This window comes from Chlorocebus sabaeus, chromosome 1 (genome assembly GCF_047675955.1).
Source record: "Chlorocebus sabaeus isolate Y175 chromosome 1, mChlSab1.0.hap1, whole genome shotgun sequence".
Lineage (NCBI taxonomy): Eukaryota > Metazoa > Chordata > Mammalia > Primates > Cercopithecidae > Chlorocebus > Chlorocebus sabaeus.
This window is the reverse complement of record NC_132904.1, coordinates 6,154,314-6,170,402: the sequence shown is the minus strand read 5'-3', so window position 1 is coordinate 6,170,402 and position 16,089 is coordinate 6,154,314. Positions and strand designations below refer to the sequence as shown.

The 16,089-nt window shown below is 53.4% G+C and overlaps 1 protein-coding gene across 1 annotated transcript in view; it reads left to right on the top strand.

The window, feature by feature from the left end:
* The window catches only part of LRP5 (LDL receptor related protein 5), a 137,334-nt gene that overhangs the window by 36,285 nt on the left and 84,960 nt on the right, over positions 1-16,089 (top strand). The window contains exons 3-4 of the mRNA XM_073010818.1: positions 9,090-9,287; positions 15,033-15,229. Of these exons, the coding sequence (XP_072866919.1) occupies positions 9,090-9,287; positions 15,033-15,229 (395 nt within the window). The remainder of the gene's footprint in view (positions 1-9,089; positions 9,288-15,032; positions 15,230-16,089) is intronic.

Genomic DNA, 16,089 nt, shown 5'->3' with positions numbered 1-16,089 from the left:
AAAGGAGACCCTGTCTCAAAAAAAAAAAAAAAAAGAAGAACTCAGCTTTCAGGATTTGTTATGGTTGAGAGAATTACTTCCCCTTGAGATTCCATAGTTATGTTTCTTTTTTTTTTGTGAGACAGAATCTCGCTCTGTCACCCTTGTTGGAGTGCAGTGGTGTGATCTCGGCTCACTGCAAGCTCCGTCTCCCAGGTTCACGCCATTCTCCTGCCTCAGCCTCCCTAGAAGCTGGGACTACAGGTGCCCACCACCATGCCCGGCTAATTTTTTGTATTTTTAGTAGAGACGGGGTTTCACCGTGTTAGCCAGGATGCTCTCGATCTCCTGACCTCATGATCTGCCTGCCTCAGCCTCCCAAAGTGCTGGGATTACAGGCGTGAGCCACTGCGCCCGGCCTTTTTTTTTTTTTTTTTTTTTTAAATTGAGATGGAGTCTTGCTCTTGTTGCCCAGGCTGGTGTGCAGTGACATGATCTCGGCTCACTGCAACCTCCGCCTCCCGGGTTCAAGTGATTCTCCTGCCTCAGCCTCCCAAGTAGCTGGGATTACAGGCGCCCACCACCATGCCCAGCTAATTTTTGTATTTTTGGTAGAGATGGGGTTTCACCAGGGTGGCCAGGCTGGTCTCGAACTCCTGACCCCAGGTGATCCACCCACCTTGGCCTCCCAAAGTGCTGGGATTACAGGTGTGAGCCACCACGCCTGGCTCATAGTTACGTTCCTTTTTAAAACTTACATGTCTGATGGGGTTGGCTGTGGGTCTGAATGGTTAAACACATCTTTGCTGTGTGTATGGTGGGTGGCCTGGGAAGTGCAGACTCTCAGGCAGGTGGAATTTGCGCCTTCTCCTGGCTTTCTAACTGCATTGGCTGAAAAAGTGCAGCTCCTCATCTGGAAGCAGAACCTGCTGGGAGTGGTTCTTGGGTCTGTTCTGGAAGCTGCCTTGTGTCCTCCTCAGCTCCTCGTCTGGCTGAGTTCACCTGGGCCCTTGAAGGCTCAGGGCCTGGCCATGATCCCAGGTGGGGAGACGGTGGGTGGCAGGAAAGTGAAGAACCTCCTTGGAGTCGAAGTCCGGGGTGGAGAGTTTAAGGGGAGGTGGCCCAGCTCCAGTGGCCAGCTAGGCCAGGTCACCCCAGACTCCCGAGCAGAGGGAACAGTTTGCTTGGACGCCTGTTGTCCCTCCTTTGTCCCTCCTCTTGCAGCCTGGGAGTGACTCTGGGGGCTGTACACACACCCTTACTATGCTGAGCCCTGGCCCTTGCTGACCTGTCAGGTTCTGTGCTGAGTTCGTGTCAGAACTGGCTGGCAGAGGTCTCTGACTAGAACACAGGAGCCTTTTCCCCCCACTCCCAGGCTCAGTTGGAAGCCCTTTGCCTGTTAGTTCATACAGTGTCACCACAGTCTCTCAGCACTGCCAGCCTGGACCTCACCGGATGAGGGACTGGCCTAGATCTTCTTTGCGCAATGGCGCGATCTCGGCTCACTGCAACCTCCACCTCCCAGGTTCAAGCGATTCTCCTGCCTCAGCCTCCTGAATAGCTGTTATTACAGGCATGCACTACCACACCTGGCTAGTTTTTGTATTTTTAGTAGAGACAGGGTTTCACCAGGCTGATTTCAAACTCCTAATCTCAAGTGATCCACCGACCTCGGCCTCCCAAAGTGCTGGGATTGCAGGTGTGAGCCACTGCGCCCGGCCTGACCTAGATCTTCTAGATTAGAAAGTCCCAGGACTGGGCAGCCACACATCCAGGCCTGCCACAGGAGCCCACCCGCCCTCCTCCCTGAAGTCAGGGCTCCGGGAGCCCCTCCCTTTTCTGTGCCCTGTGGGACAGTGTCCAAACTCTGGAGTAGGACCGAAGACCCCTGGGCTCTAGTCCTGAGGCCACCAACTTGCTGTTGCCCTTTGCAGTGACCTCCCCCTGACTCCCATGGCGCTGGCTGCAGGAGCCGGGCGGGAGGGGCTGGTTGCCATACCCTGCAGATGCCCGACCCTGCGGATGCCCTTCCTCTGGGCCTGCCCGGGGTAGTGGGAATGAGAGTGTCCTCACCAAGGCTGGGGTTTGGGAGCTGGGGAAGCAGAGTGCCATGGTGGCCAGGTTCACCTCTTTGCTCTGTGCGGTGACTTAAGAAGCCATTGTCTGGCTTCTGACAAGCACGGGAAGGGCTGGAGCCTTTCAGAGCCCAGCAGGTTTGTGTGAGCCAGGTGTGTGTGTCTGAGCAACTGAGTGTGGGAGTGGGAGGATGTGAGCCTGTGTGTGTGTGTGTATGTGTGTGTGTGCGCACACACATGTGCGTGCATACGTGTGAGCCTGTGTGCGTGCGTGTGCACATGTGTGTGAGCGGGTATTTGCTTGTGCGTGTGAGTGCATGCGCGTGAGTATGCATGCACGTGTATGTGCCTGTGTGAGCGAGTATGTGCGCGAGAGTGTCTGCATCTGAACCAGTCTGTGTGTAAGTACGGGATACCAGCAGGGGTGGGACGCGGTGGAATTTATGGCCAAAGTATTTTGAGTCCCTGAGGTCAGGCCAGAGCAGCCTCGTGCCCCCACCACCTGAGAAGTGCCCCTAGCCTCCCAGGGGTGCTGTGCTGGGCAACCACTTATCCCTGGAGCCCCTCTTATGCCCTCGCTGCCCTCCGAGTGGGCTGGCCACCTGCAGCTGCCCAGGAGCCAGCTGACTTCCAGGGCGGCCTCTGTGCCGCCTGCTGAACTGTCGCCCTCTCAGCCCTCTCCCCCTGCACTGTGGCCCCAGGAGCTGTGGGGTTACTGACCTTCTTTTTGGAAGGGTTAGCTGGTGTAGCAGTCTCTCTGGCTTGGAGGGGGCATCAGCAGTGGTGGGAGAGGCCAAAGATAGCAGCCTGCTGGAAGCCCTCTCCCGGGGCCGGCCTGCGGTTGCTCACCAGCGGCTGCCGCGGCCATCGTCGCTGGGACCTGTGCTCCTCCCATCCTTGTGTTCCCTCCCAGCGTGGGTCGCTGCAGCTCCCTCACCTCCCAACCAGGCATCCACCCACATTTGTGAACCCTTGTGCACTGGTTCTGCTCCCCATGCAGCAGGTATAGCCCCGTCTCTGACCCTTTCAGTGGATGGGAGGAGACGGTAAATGAATAGTATTTGAGAGGGATGTGTGTGTGGAGGGATAAAGCCCTGCCCGGGTGCTGTGGCGAGGGGCTTCTCTCAGAGCTCAGGTGCTGGGCTTTTGGTGACTTTTGAGCCGAGACTGGAAGCAGCCATCTGGCTATCTGGGAGCGGCGCCATCCAGGCAGAGGAATCAGCCAGTGCAAACCCTGGGCTGGTTTGGGGCGGGGCCTGTTTGAGGGGCTGTAGCAGAATGTAGGGGAACAGGGCCGAAGGTGTGAGGAGAGGACACATGAGGTCTCGAGCAGAGGAGGTGCCAGGTCTGACTCGTGCTGGAGGGTATCCCCTGGTGGCTGGAGCCAGAGCGAGCTGTGGTGTGGGTGGCGTGGGGACAGGAGCCCTGTCCACAGTTATTACCGGGATCCTGGCGACAGAAAGCAGCAGTGGGGACACCTCACTTGTCGGGGTAAGGAGTGGTGAGATTCGGGATCTGTTCTGAAGAGAAAGACAACTAGATTTGCTGGCACTCTGCATGTGGGTTCGATAGAAAGATGAGACAAGGGCCGGGCGCAGTGGCTTAAGCCTGTAATCCCAGCACTTTGGGAGGCCAAGACAGGCGGATCACGAGGTCAGGAGATCGAGACCATCCTGGCTACACGGTGAAACCCCGTCTCTACTAAAAAACTAGCCAGACGAGGTGGCGGGTGCCTGTAGTCCCAGCTACTCGGGAGGCTGAGGCAGGAGAATGGCGTAAACCCGGGAGGCAGAGCTTGCAGTGAGCTGAGATCCGGCCACTGCACTCCAGCCTGGACGACAGAGTGAGACTCCATCTCAAAAAAAAAAAAAAAAAGATGAGACAAGGATGGCACGGTGCCACTCTGTGCCTCAGTATCCCTGTCTGTACGTCATGTGGAAAACACCAAGAACAGTTTATGAGTTCAACAAATGTTAGGTGTCGTTATAGTAAAAATGCCCTTTCCTCAACACCAGAAGTCTAGTCTCCATGCCTGAATGGTTTTCTCTTTTTACTTCCTTATGGCTTTTGCCATGTTGGTTGGAGGTGCTCAGTGCTAGGTTGGGAGGTGCTCAGTTGGGAGGTGCTAGGTGCTCTTCTGGGAGGTGCATGATGCTCAGTTGGAGGTGCTAGGTGCTCGGTTGGAAGGTAATTGGCACTTGGTTGGGAGGTGCTTGACACTTGGTTGGGAGTTGTTGAGTTGGTTGGGAGGTGCTCAGTTGGGAGGTGCTAGGTGCTCTTTTGGGAGGTGCATGATGCTCAGTTGAGAGGTGCTAGGTGCTTGGTTGGGAGGTATTAGATTAGGAGGTGCTTGGCACTTGGTTGGGAGGTACTTGGTGCTTGCTTGGGAGATGCTAGGCCCTTGGTTAGGAGCAGTCTTTCCCGTGCTCAGATTTGAGCTGACTTTGCCTGCATCATCTTTGGGAGCCAGCCGTCCCTGTTTGGCTCTGGCTTTTCTTAACCATTTGAAATGAAATGATGCATTTACTAAAGTGCTTGCCTCTAAATTCTCTCCCAGAAGCCCTCCAGGATCACACCTGTGGCTGTTCACTCCCACCCCTGCCCCTGGGGCAGAGTTGACCTTAGTGTTGATTCCTGGGCCTCTCCCCACACCCTCCCTTTGCTCCAGTCATTTGAATGAGAGAGTGAAAACAGTGGCGTGCCAGCTCCCACTCATCAGATCCAGTGATGCTGATGACACCAGCCATGGTCCTACCCTGAGGTGCTGACTGTCCCTTTAGGCTCCATGTCACTGGATGGGGAGAGGGAGAGGATTCCAGCCTGTCACAGCGCCCACGGGCAGCAACCCGCACTCCGCTTGCCAAATACTGACTTGAATAGTGTCCGCAGGCAGAAGTGTGGGCGCTGAGTCCTGGGGCAGGACCACTATCCTGAGAGTGGGGGTTTTGTCCTCTGTCCTGGCCACAGGCACAAGGTTGCAGGAGCATCTTGGCCTTCCTCCCGGCCCTGCTAGAGCCCCTCTCATCTCCTGTGCCCTCCTGCAGTGCTGTCCCTCAGCAGGCTCCTTCCTCAGAGGAGGTGGTTCCTGCCCTGGCCATCATCAAGAAGGGAGTCTCTGGGTCCGAGCGTCCACCTCAGTGTGCACGTGGCCAAAAGGATCAAGAGCCCTGCAACCAGGAGGGCCCCTCCTGAGACTCGACTTGGTTGCAGTTTCAGCAACGCAGGTGGACCTGTGCAGACGTCAAGTCAGGGTCGGGGGAAGGCACGTCCCTCCCAGTGCTAGGGTGCCCACATGGGTGGCGGAGTGGGCTCTGGGGATAACCCTCTGGTCCCTGAGGATCTGGGGCCAGAAAGACACTGGCTTAGCATAGGAGGAGGCCCCAGCCTGTACCAGCCTGACAAGGGGCCGCAGTGACCCCCGGGTCTCAAATTAAAGCCAGGGTGAAACCCAACCCCCTCTTTAAAATGCAAAATGGCCCTTCCCTAAAATAACACACAACCACAACCGCAGCTGGCTCGGCACGAAGGCCATGCTGCAGCGCTTTTCTTCGGAAGTCGATTTTCCTCCATGGAATTTGGCTGGGCTTGTGGTAGCATTTGAGACTCTGCAAGAGCATGTCCACGCCAACCAGTCTCTGGTCACCGACTGGCTCGCCAATTCCCCATTTAAGGAAACCAGCAGGCCTCTGTTATGAAACTCGGGGAAGGAATGTGAATTATGCTCCATGTGGAGGCCCCTGCTTCTGCACGTTTTCCAGCTTTTTCCATGGGCCACGGTGGGGCGTTTGGGGGAAGGCCTGTGTGGATCCCCTCCAACTCCAGACTGATGCCCCTGACACCTTCTTAGGAGGTGTCAGGGGTTCTGGGCTCTGTCCGGGCTCCTAGGGGTCGGGGACGTGCAGGTAAAGCAAGGCGTCTACCCCAGGCACGCGGGAGGCTTCACTGGGCTGGCTGCCAGCACCTTGGAGTCCCAGGCTGCCAGGAAAAGTTCACCCACACCCGGGCTTTGCTGGCGAAGGGTGAGTCATATGATGGCCCGGCTCAGGCCCTCAGCAGACACCAAGTGTGTTCCCAGAGCTGCCGCTCAGCGCCTGTAACCTGGGACAGGCCAGCCTTTTAGGGACTCAGTTTTCTCATCTGTCTAATGGGAATAGCAATTCCCAGCTTCCCTGTGTCGGCTGGGTTCTCACTAGATGCACAGGAGACAGCAGCTTGAGAGGGACTGTCTGGAGAGCTGTTCCATGTGATGCCCCTCTTATCCTGTCCCCATGGAGAGGGGCTTGGTGATGGCAGCTGGGCGCGGTCACCCTCTGCAGGGAGGACGGTACATTTGGTTCGAGGCTCCTGTGGCCTCATTCTTATTGATCTTGTCACAAGAGCCCCTCTGGAAGGTGGAGATGGTGCTTGCTCGGGAATGACACTGCTCAGGGAAGCAAGGCCCCCTGGATGGGGTGGCCCCGTGGTGCACCTGAGGCTCCCAAGGCTGCAGAGTGCCATGGTGGGGGAGGAGGTGGCTGTGCGTCTGTCATTTGCCTCTTCTGCTGGATGGAGACCCCCAGAGGGCAAAGCAGGGCTTGTTCTCCCTGTGTCCCGGGGTCACTCATGCCCGGCTTGGCCGAGCTGGCTGTTTCTAAATCAGTTGCTAAGGCCAAGAGGAATGGGGTTTGCCGCCCACCCCAGGAAGAAGGGAGCAAGGGAGTCAGCACCATTTTACATGGACCAAGAGTGGGAGGAGGCTCCTCAGAGGACATTCCGGGCACTGGCCCCTTTCTCTGCTGAGAAGGGTGGACAAAACACAATAGGTCTGCCAGCTCTTATGTCCTGTGGCTCGTCCCAGCTGGCTGGGATGGGAACTGAGTCCTCCAAGCTGGTGTGGTTCCCCTCTGGTCTCCGCTGAGAGCCACTCCCAGCCTCTGGGCACATACCCTGTGGTCACCTCCAAACAGGGCACACTGGGCAGTGGTAGGGGTGGGAACTGCCATCCCAGACCTGGTGTAGGGCATATTGTCTCTGCTCACTTTGTCCTGGTTCATTGGCCAGAGATCAAGTAAGGGCGCCCTGAGGACACGCTTGTTTCTCATGGATGGGTGATGGTTGTCTCTTGGGAACATGGAGAAGCAAAGTCACATTGCCCATAGACCTACCCAGGAACAACTGCAACTGCAGCTTCAGGCTCCATGGGTTTTACTCTTTTATTCTTTTTTTTTTTTTTTTTTTTTAAGGCAGTCTCACTCTGTCATCCAGGCTGGGGTGCAGTGGTACAGTCACAGCTCACTGCAGCCTCGACCTCCCAGGGCTCAAGGGATCCTCCCACATCAGCCTCCCAAGTAGCTGGGATTACAAGTGTGTGCCACCATGCCCAGCTAATTATTTTTATTTTTTGTAGAGATGGAATTTTGCCATGTTGCCCAGGGTGGCTCAAATGACCCACCCACCTCAGCCTCCCAAAGTACTGGAATTACAGGTGTGAGCCACCATGCCTGGTCATGTTTTGTTGTTTTTAAATAGACTTAATTTTTTCAAACAGTTGTAGGTTCACAGCAAAACTGATGAGCAGCAGGTACTGAGTTCCTATATATTCCCTGTCCTCACACCCACACAGTCTCCCCAACTGTCAGCATCCTATGCAGGGTGGTACATTTGTTACAACTGATGAAAGCCGGCTGACGCACCATCACCCAAAATCCATGTTTACACGAGGGTTCGCCCTTGGTTTGTACATTCTTGGTTTAGACAGATGAATAAGGACATGCACCCACCATTCCATGTCACACAGGATAGTTCCACTGCCCTGATTTTCTGTGCTCCACTCATTCATCCCTCTCCTCGCCAACTCCTGGCAACTACCTGATGCTTTACTGTCTCTGTGTATTTGCTTTTTTCAGAGTCTTATAGAGTTGGACTCATACAGACTGGCTTTTTCACCTACTAATATGCATTTAAGTTTCCTCCATGTCTTTTTTTTTTTTTTTTTGAGAGGGAGTCTCGCTCTGTCGCCCAGGCTGGAGTGCAGTAGCCGGATCTCACCTCATTGCAAGCTCTGCCTCCCAGGTTTACGCCATTCTCCTGCCTCAGCCTCCTGAGTAGCTGGGACTACAGGCGCCCGCCACCTCGCCCGGCTAGTTTTTTGTATTTTTTAGTAGAGACGGGGTTTCACCGGGTTAGCCAGGACGGTCTTGATCTGCTGACCTCGTGATCCACCCGTCTCGGCCTCCCAAAGTGCTGGGATTACAGGCTTGAGCCACTGTGCCCGGCCCTTCCTCCATGTCTTTTCATGGCTTGATAGATCATTTCTTTTCTTTGTTTCTTTTTTTTTTTTTTTTTTTTTTTTTTTTGAGACAGAGTCTTGCTCTGTCGCCCAGGCTGGAGTACAGTGGTGTGATCTCTGCTCACTACAACCTTCCCCTCCCGGGTTCAGATGATTCACTTGCCTCAGCCTCCTGAGTAGCTGGGACTATAGGCGCGTGCTACCACGCCTGGTTAATTTTTTGTATTTTTAGTAAAGACGAGGTTTTACTGTGTTAGCCAGGATGGTCTTAATCTCCCGACCTCGTGATCCGCCTGCCTTGGCCTCTCAAAGTGCTGGGATTACAGGCGTGAGTCACCGCGCCCAGCCGATAGCTCATTTCTTTTTAGCACTAAATAATCTTCCATCCTGTATGTTTTGAATTGCCTTTTAGAGATTCATTTACAGCATTTTCATGGTAGCAAAAAAAAAATCTGAAATAACCCAGTTATTTTAAAAAGTTACAGCACAGTACACTATGCAGTCATCAAAAGAACAAGGAATCTTTCTATTCGCGAGAAGGGAAGGTGCCCAGAATTTACTGTTAACTGAGAACAAGTTGGAAATAGTATATTTTGATTGCCCAACTTAAGGCAGGAATACATGAAACCCTACCTGTTGGTTATTTCTGGTGGGTGAGATTTTAGGGCAAGTCACTGTCTATTGTTTCATGTCTGCATCTGTGTAGACAAAAACAAAAAAACAGATCTGTGTTAGCTGCTTCTCCTCTTGCCCTGCCCCCATCACAGGTACATGTACTGGACAGATTGGGGCGAGACGCCCCGGATCGAGCGGGCGGGGATGGACGGCAGCACCCGGAAGATCATTGTGGACTCAGACATTTACTGGCCCAATGGACTGACCATTGACCTAGAGGAGCAGAAGCTCTACTGGGCCGATGCCAAGCTCAGCTTCATCCACCGTGCCAATCTAGATGGCTCGTTCCGGTAGGTACCCGTGCAGTCCTGGGGCACCCCCGTCCCCTTTGTCCTCAGGGCTTTTGAATGCGTTTCTTCTTAACTCAGGCCTATGGACTCTTCTCTGAAACTCTGGGAACCTGAGACATGCAGGACTTCTCAGGACTTGGAACAGCATCAGGGTCTGGGTGGCACTTGCCCCCAGCACTTGAATATTTCTATAGCAGATGTGGCATGTTCATTCTAAGTAGGACAGAAAAGACCATCTGTAGCCCACACCTATGCACAGTTTTTAAATTTTTTTTAAACTTTGTTTTTTTGAGACAGAGTCTCACTCTTTCACCCAGGCTGGAGTGCAATGGCATAGTCTCAGCTCACTGCAGCCTCTACCTCCCAGGCTCAAGTGATCCTCCCGCCTTGGCCTCCCGAGTAGCTGGGACTACAGGAGTGTGCCACCACACCTGGCGAATTTTTGTATTTGTGGTAGAGACGGGGTCTCACATGTTGCTCAGGCTGGTCTCCTAAGCTTAAAGGACCCTCCCTCTCAGCTCCCAGGGTGCTGGGATTACAGGCATGAGCCACCGTGCTGGCCCATGCACCAAATGAGGTTTTATCACCAAATGAGCATCAAAAGCTTTCTATCTTCAGAGCGTTTTGGATTTTGGAATTGTTGGGGAGGGCTTGTGGGCCAGCAGGGTTGTGAACAGTAACCCTGTCACACGCACCACCCCCACCCTGGCCCCACCCAGCTCAGGCATCTTGAGGGCAGCAGCTGGAGCTGCCTCAGTTATTGCTGCATTCCCCAGTCTCACCAGGGGGCCATCCACATGGTCAGTGCTCAATAAAATGGGCCCAGAATGAGTAGGAAGGGTTTTCCCCTTGTTGGGTAATTGCTTTTAGAGCCTTCTGGTTAGTGTAGCTTCACAGCCCTGCACTTAATTACCTCTTAGACAAACATCCCGTGTGTGTACAGGTGAAAGGCAGTTTCTTCACTGACCAAGTACTGCCTGCTGCCGGCCCTGTGTGCCAGGTGTCAGGGATCCTCCTGGGACAGCAGACCCCATTCCTGCCCTAGTGGAGCTCCTGGCCCAGGCTGGGATGTGGCAGGTATCCATGCAGAGGGCAGTAGTGACTGCATGGGAGGACTCTGGCTGGATTTCTGCAAACACAGGCCAACACCCACATGAACAGACTTGAGGGCCTGGGCAGCTTTGCTCCACGTTTGGCAGGCTTCGTGTGTTAGTTATCCATTGCTGTGTAACAAAACAGCCCACAACTTAACAGCCTGAAACAGCAAGCAGGTTTTTTATGGGGAGGGGGTTAGCAATGAGGAGTAGATTAGCTGGGTGGTTCTGGCTCAGGGTGTGACTGGAGAGTACACTCAAGCTCCTGACTGGGGCCTCAGTCATCTGAAGGTTCGAGTGAGGCCGGGACATCCACTTCCAAGCTCATTCTCAGGGCAAGAGGCCTCGGTTTCTCCTGTTCCTCTTATGCTGAGCCACACATCTCTTTTGGGCTGGTTTGAAAATATCCTGTTGTCCCTGGAAGTGCAGACGGGTGGGTCTGGTTTGAGATTTGGAAATGTGGTTACCCTGTAGACTGTGGTTCTTGGGAGCTGAGTGATCTTACAGTTACGAAGGGTGGATGAGAGGATAGAAAGGCTGCAGCTGGGAGTGCCCTGGTCAAAGGATGGTAACAGTGAGTGTGATGGCAGTTGAAATATGCTAATGGTGGTGGCAGCGACAAACCCTTCCGTAGCACTTACTGTTTTCCAGGGACATTTATCAGCTCATTTAATGCTCACACCAACTCTATGAAACGTTTGCTATTATGTTTTATTTTTATTTATATTTTTATTGTTTTGAGGCAGGGTCTCGCTTTGTCTCCCTGGCTAGAGTGCATTGGCACAATCATGGTTCACTGCAGCCTTGACCTCTTTTTTTATTCGTTTGTTTTTGTTGTTGTTGCTGTTGTTGTTGTTTTTTCTTTTTGAGATGGAGCCTTGCTGTGTCCCCCAGGCTGGAGTGCAGTGGCACCATCTCAGCTCACTGCGACCTCCACCTCCCAGGTTCCAGCGATTCTCCTGCCTCAACCTCCCAAGTAGCTGGGATTACAGGTGCTCACCACCACGTCCGGGAAATTTTTGTATTTTTTTAGTAGGGATGAGATTTCACCACGTTGGCCAGGCTGGTCTTGAACTCCTGATCACAAGTGATTGCCCACCTCAGCCTCCCAAAGTGCTGGGATTACAGGTATGAGCCACCGCACCCGGACACAGCCTTGACTTCTTGGGCTCAAGTGGTCCTCCCACCTCAGCCTCCCAAGTAGCTGAGACCACAGGCACGTATCACCATGCCTGGCTAATTTTTTTGGTTTTTTTTTTTTTTTTTTGTAGAGACGGGGTTTCACCATGTTGCCCAGGCTGGTCTCAAACTCCTGAACTCAAGTCATGTGTCCACCTCGGCCTCTCAAAGCACTGGGTTTACAGCTGTGAGCCACTGTGCCCAGCCTGTGTTTGCTGTTATGATCCCCTGTGCACAGAAAGGCATGTGTATTTGCCCAAAGCCACACAGCTAGTCCTAGCCAGGGTTGGAACGTAGAGTCTGTAGCCCCAGGGTCTGGTCCGTTCTCAGCCTCTCTCCTACCTGCCTCCCCGCGGGATTCTTCTGCCTCTGCAGCGGCCATCGCTCTTCATGATGCACCTGCGGCAATTCACGTGGAAGCGTCACGTGTGGGGGGACGAGCTCTAGAGCCACACAGACCTGTGCAGGCCCCTTTATCTGTGACTGTGGCAAGGACTGAGGCTGACCTTCCCTCAGTGCTTCTGGCTGAGGCAGAGTGTGGCCCAGGGAGCAACCGGGAGTGATGGGCCTCTGGCTTCTCTCATTGAAAAATGTCAACATGGCTGGGCACAATGGCTCACACCTATAATCCCAGTCCTTTGGAAGGCTGAGGTGAGAGGATCATTTGAGCCCAGGAGTTCGAGACCAACCTGGCAACAAAGCGAGACCCCATCTACTAAAAATAAAAATTGGGCTGGGCATGGTGGCTCACGCCTGTAATCTCAACACTTTGAGAGGCCGAGGTGGGTGGATCACCTGAGGTCAGGAGTTTGAGACAAGCCTGGCCAACATGGTGAAACCTCATCTCTACTAAAAATACAAAAATTAGCTGGGCATGGTGGCGGGCACCTGTAATTCCAGCTACTTGGGAGGCTGAGGCAGGAGAACTGCTTGAACCCAGGAGACAAAGGTTGCAGTGAGCTGAGGTCATGCCATTGCACTCTAGTCTGGGTGACGAGCAAAACTCTATCTCAAAAACAAAAACAAAAACAGAAAAATTTAAATTAAAACAATTAAAATTAAGACCAGGCATGGTGGCTCACACCTGTAATCCCAGCACTTTGGGAAGCTGAGGCGGGTGGATCACGAGGTCAGGAGTTCCAGACCATCCTGGGTAACATGGTGAAACCCTGCCTCTACTAAAAATACAAAAAAATTACCCAGGCATGGTGGTGGGCGCCTGTAGTCCCAGCTACTCAGGAGGCTGAGGCAGGAGAATGGCATGAACCCGAGAGGCAGAACTTGCAGTGAGATGAGATCATGCCACTGCACTCTGGCCTGGGTGACAGAGCGAGACTCCGTCTCAAAAAAAAAAAAAAAAAAAAAAAAAATTAAAATTAAAAAATTAGCTGGCTGTGGTGGTGGTCCAGCTACTCAGGAGGCTGAGGCGGGAGGATTGATTGAGCTTAGGAGATCGAGGCTGCAGTGAGCCATGATCACGCCACTGCACTCCAGCCTGGGTGACAGAGCAAGACCCTGTCTCAGAAAACAAACAAAAAAGGCGACATTGTAGAAAACAGTTTGGTGATTCCTTAGGATGTAAACATTGATTTACGTATGACCCAGCAATTCCGCTCCTAGCTGTATACTCTAAGAATCGGAAACAGGTATTCACACAAAATGTGAATGGACAGGAATGTCCGTAGCAGCACTGTGCACAACAGCCGAAGGTGGAATTGACACAAAGGTCCTCTGGCAGGTGAGTGAATGCACAGATTGTGTTCTGTCTGTACACTGGAACACGGTTCACCCCTAAAACGGGATGAAGCACTGACATGCTACAGCATGGATGAACCTCGAAAAGATGGTGCTGAGTCAAAGAAGCTAGACATCAAAGGCTGCGTATTGTGATTCCGTTTATGTGAGATGTTTAGAATGTGTGTCGTTAAATCCATCAAAAGTGTTTGCTGGGGCTGGGGACGGGGACTAGGGAGTGACTGCTGATGGGTTTGGGGTTTTCCTGTGGGGCAATTGAAGTGCTTCGGAACTAGACAGAAGTGGAGGCTGCACAGCCTTGCGAATGTGCTAGGTAACACTAATTATTTACTTTCAAGTGGTAAATTTAGGCCGGGCGCAGCGGCTCTCACCTGTAATCCCAGCACTTTGAGAGGCCCAGGCGGGTGGATTGCCTGAGCTCAGGAGTTCAAGACAAGCCTGGGCAACATGGTGAAACCCTATCTCTACCAAAAAAATACCCCCCCCAAAATTAGCTGGGCATGGTGGTGCACGCCTGTGATCCCAGCTACTCTGGAGGCTGAGGTGGGAGAATCGCTTGAACCTGGGAGGCAGAGGTTGCAGTGAGCTGAGATCACACCACTGTACTCCAACCTGGGTGGCAGAGTGAGACCCCATCTCAAAAAAACAAAACAAAACAAAATAAGTAAATAAAAATGTAAATGTTATATCCTGTGAATTTTACTTCAATAATTTTCTTAAAAAACAGCATCAACAAAAATGAACAGAAGAGGCGGTGGATCTGCAGAGCCCACAGCTCCCATCTTCCCTGTGCTGCTTCATAAGTGTCACCCTCTCCTGGCAGCTGTGCTGAGGGCTGGGGACGTGGTGGGGACCCTCTGCCCCCAGGCCCACCCTCAGGGAGCCTGTCACTGGGCGAGGGTCATTAAACAAATAAAACTACAACATTACTGACCGCGTCACATTACGGTCCTGTTCCCAGTGCCCATAATCTCATTACACCCGAGTCCTCATTTGCTAGGCACCGTAAGCACCTAGAAAAGAATAGCTGTTTCTCGTGTTGATGCCAAGTTTAATTTACTCTGCAAGTATAAATTATGAGCATTGTAAGAAGGAGCGAGTGCACGCGGCCTGATTTGTATTCAGAGGTTAAAGCTTTGGGCAGAAGAGCTGTCCTTTCCACCAGGTGTGGCTTCCTCCCCTCTTCCCTGGGGGAGACTTTGCCACTTGACCTGGGGGACCCCCTGTGTCACTGTCACAGACTGGGTTTGGGACGTGCCCTGTGCACTCTGGGAGAAACGTACAATGGCACCAACTCCTGGGGCTCTTGACCTGGCCTCATTTGTCTGGTGGAAAGTAAATGAGAGGCCTGGTGCAGTGGCGTAGGCCTGTAATCCCAGCACTTTGAGAGGGTGAGGCGGGTGGATCACCTGAGGTCAGGAGTTCGAGACCAGCCTTGCCAACATAATGAAACCCTGTCTCTACTAAAAGTACAAAAATCAGCCAGTTGTGTTGGTGGGCATCTGTAATCCCAGCTACTCGGGAGGCTGAGGCAGGAGAATTGCTTGAACCCGGGAGGCGGAGGTTGCAGTGAGCTGAGATTGCATCACTGCACTCCAGCCTGGGCAACAGACTGAGACTCTGTCTCAAAAAAAAAACAAGAAAGTAATTGGGTCAGCAGCAGTGACTGTCAGGGGACCCTCATGATGGCTCCCCTACCCCACCTCCCTGACTGCAGGCAGAAGGTGGTGGAGGGCAGCCTGACACACCCCTTCGCCCTGACGCTCTCTGGGGACACTCTGTACTGGACGGACTGGCAGACCCGCTCCATCCATGCCTGCAACAAGCGCACTGGGGGGAAGAGGAAGGAGATCCTGAGCGCCCTCTACTCACCCATGGACATTCAGGTGCTGAGCCAGGAGCGGCAGCCTTTCTGTGAGTGCCGGCTGGGCCGCGGGGGCTGGGGCATGGGGGGCGTGGGGGGACGGGGGTAGGGGGATGGGGGGGCAGTGGCATGGGGAGGTGGGAGAGTAAGTGGGGTGGGGGGCAGGTGGCCCCTCCCTGCAGAAATGCATGCTCTGGGGGGCACCCTCTCTAAAGGGGTGCCTGCTGCAGTGGAGGGAGATGTGTGCAGAGTATGTGGCTGGCTGGGGGGCACGGGCCTGCAGAGGGCCCCTCTGCAGAGCTTGTGGGGGCTGTTTCAGGTTCAGCAGTGGCAAGGGGATTCCCAAGGAAGCTTGCCTTGTTTTCAAGGCCCAGAAGAAGTTGTATGCGTGTATATGGATATTAAAACGTGTGTGTGTGTGTGTGTGTATATATATATGTATGTATGTATGTATGTATGTATGTATGTGTATTTTTTTTGTTGTTGAGACGGAGTCTCGCTCTGTCACCCAGGCTAGAGTGCAGTAGTACAATCTTGGCTCACTGCAAGCTCCGCCTCCTGGGCTCACGCCATTCTTCTGCCTCAGCCTCCTGAGTAGCTGGGACTATAGGCGCCCGCCACCACGCCTGGCTAATTTTTTGTATTTTTAGTAGAGACAGAGTTTCACCGTGTTAGCCAGGACGGTCTCAATCTCCTGACCTCGTGATCCGCCCGCCTTGGCCTCCCAAAGTGCTGGGATTACAGGCGTGAGCCACCGCGCCCGGCCACGTGTATGTATTTTTAATAGAGATGAGATTTTGCCATGTTGCCCAGGCTTGTCTCAAACTCCTGGGCTCCAGTGGTCCTCACACCTTGACCTCCCAAAGTGCTGGGGTCCCAGGTATGAGCCGCCATGCTTGGCCCTGCAAGT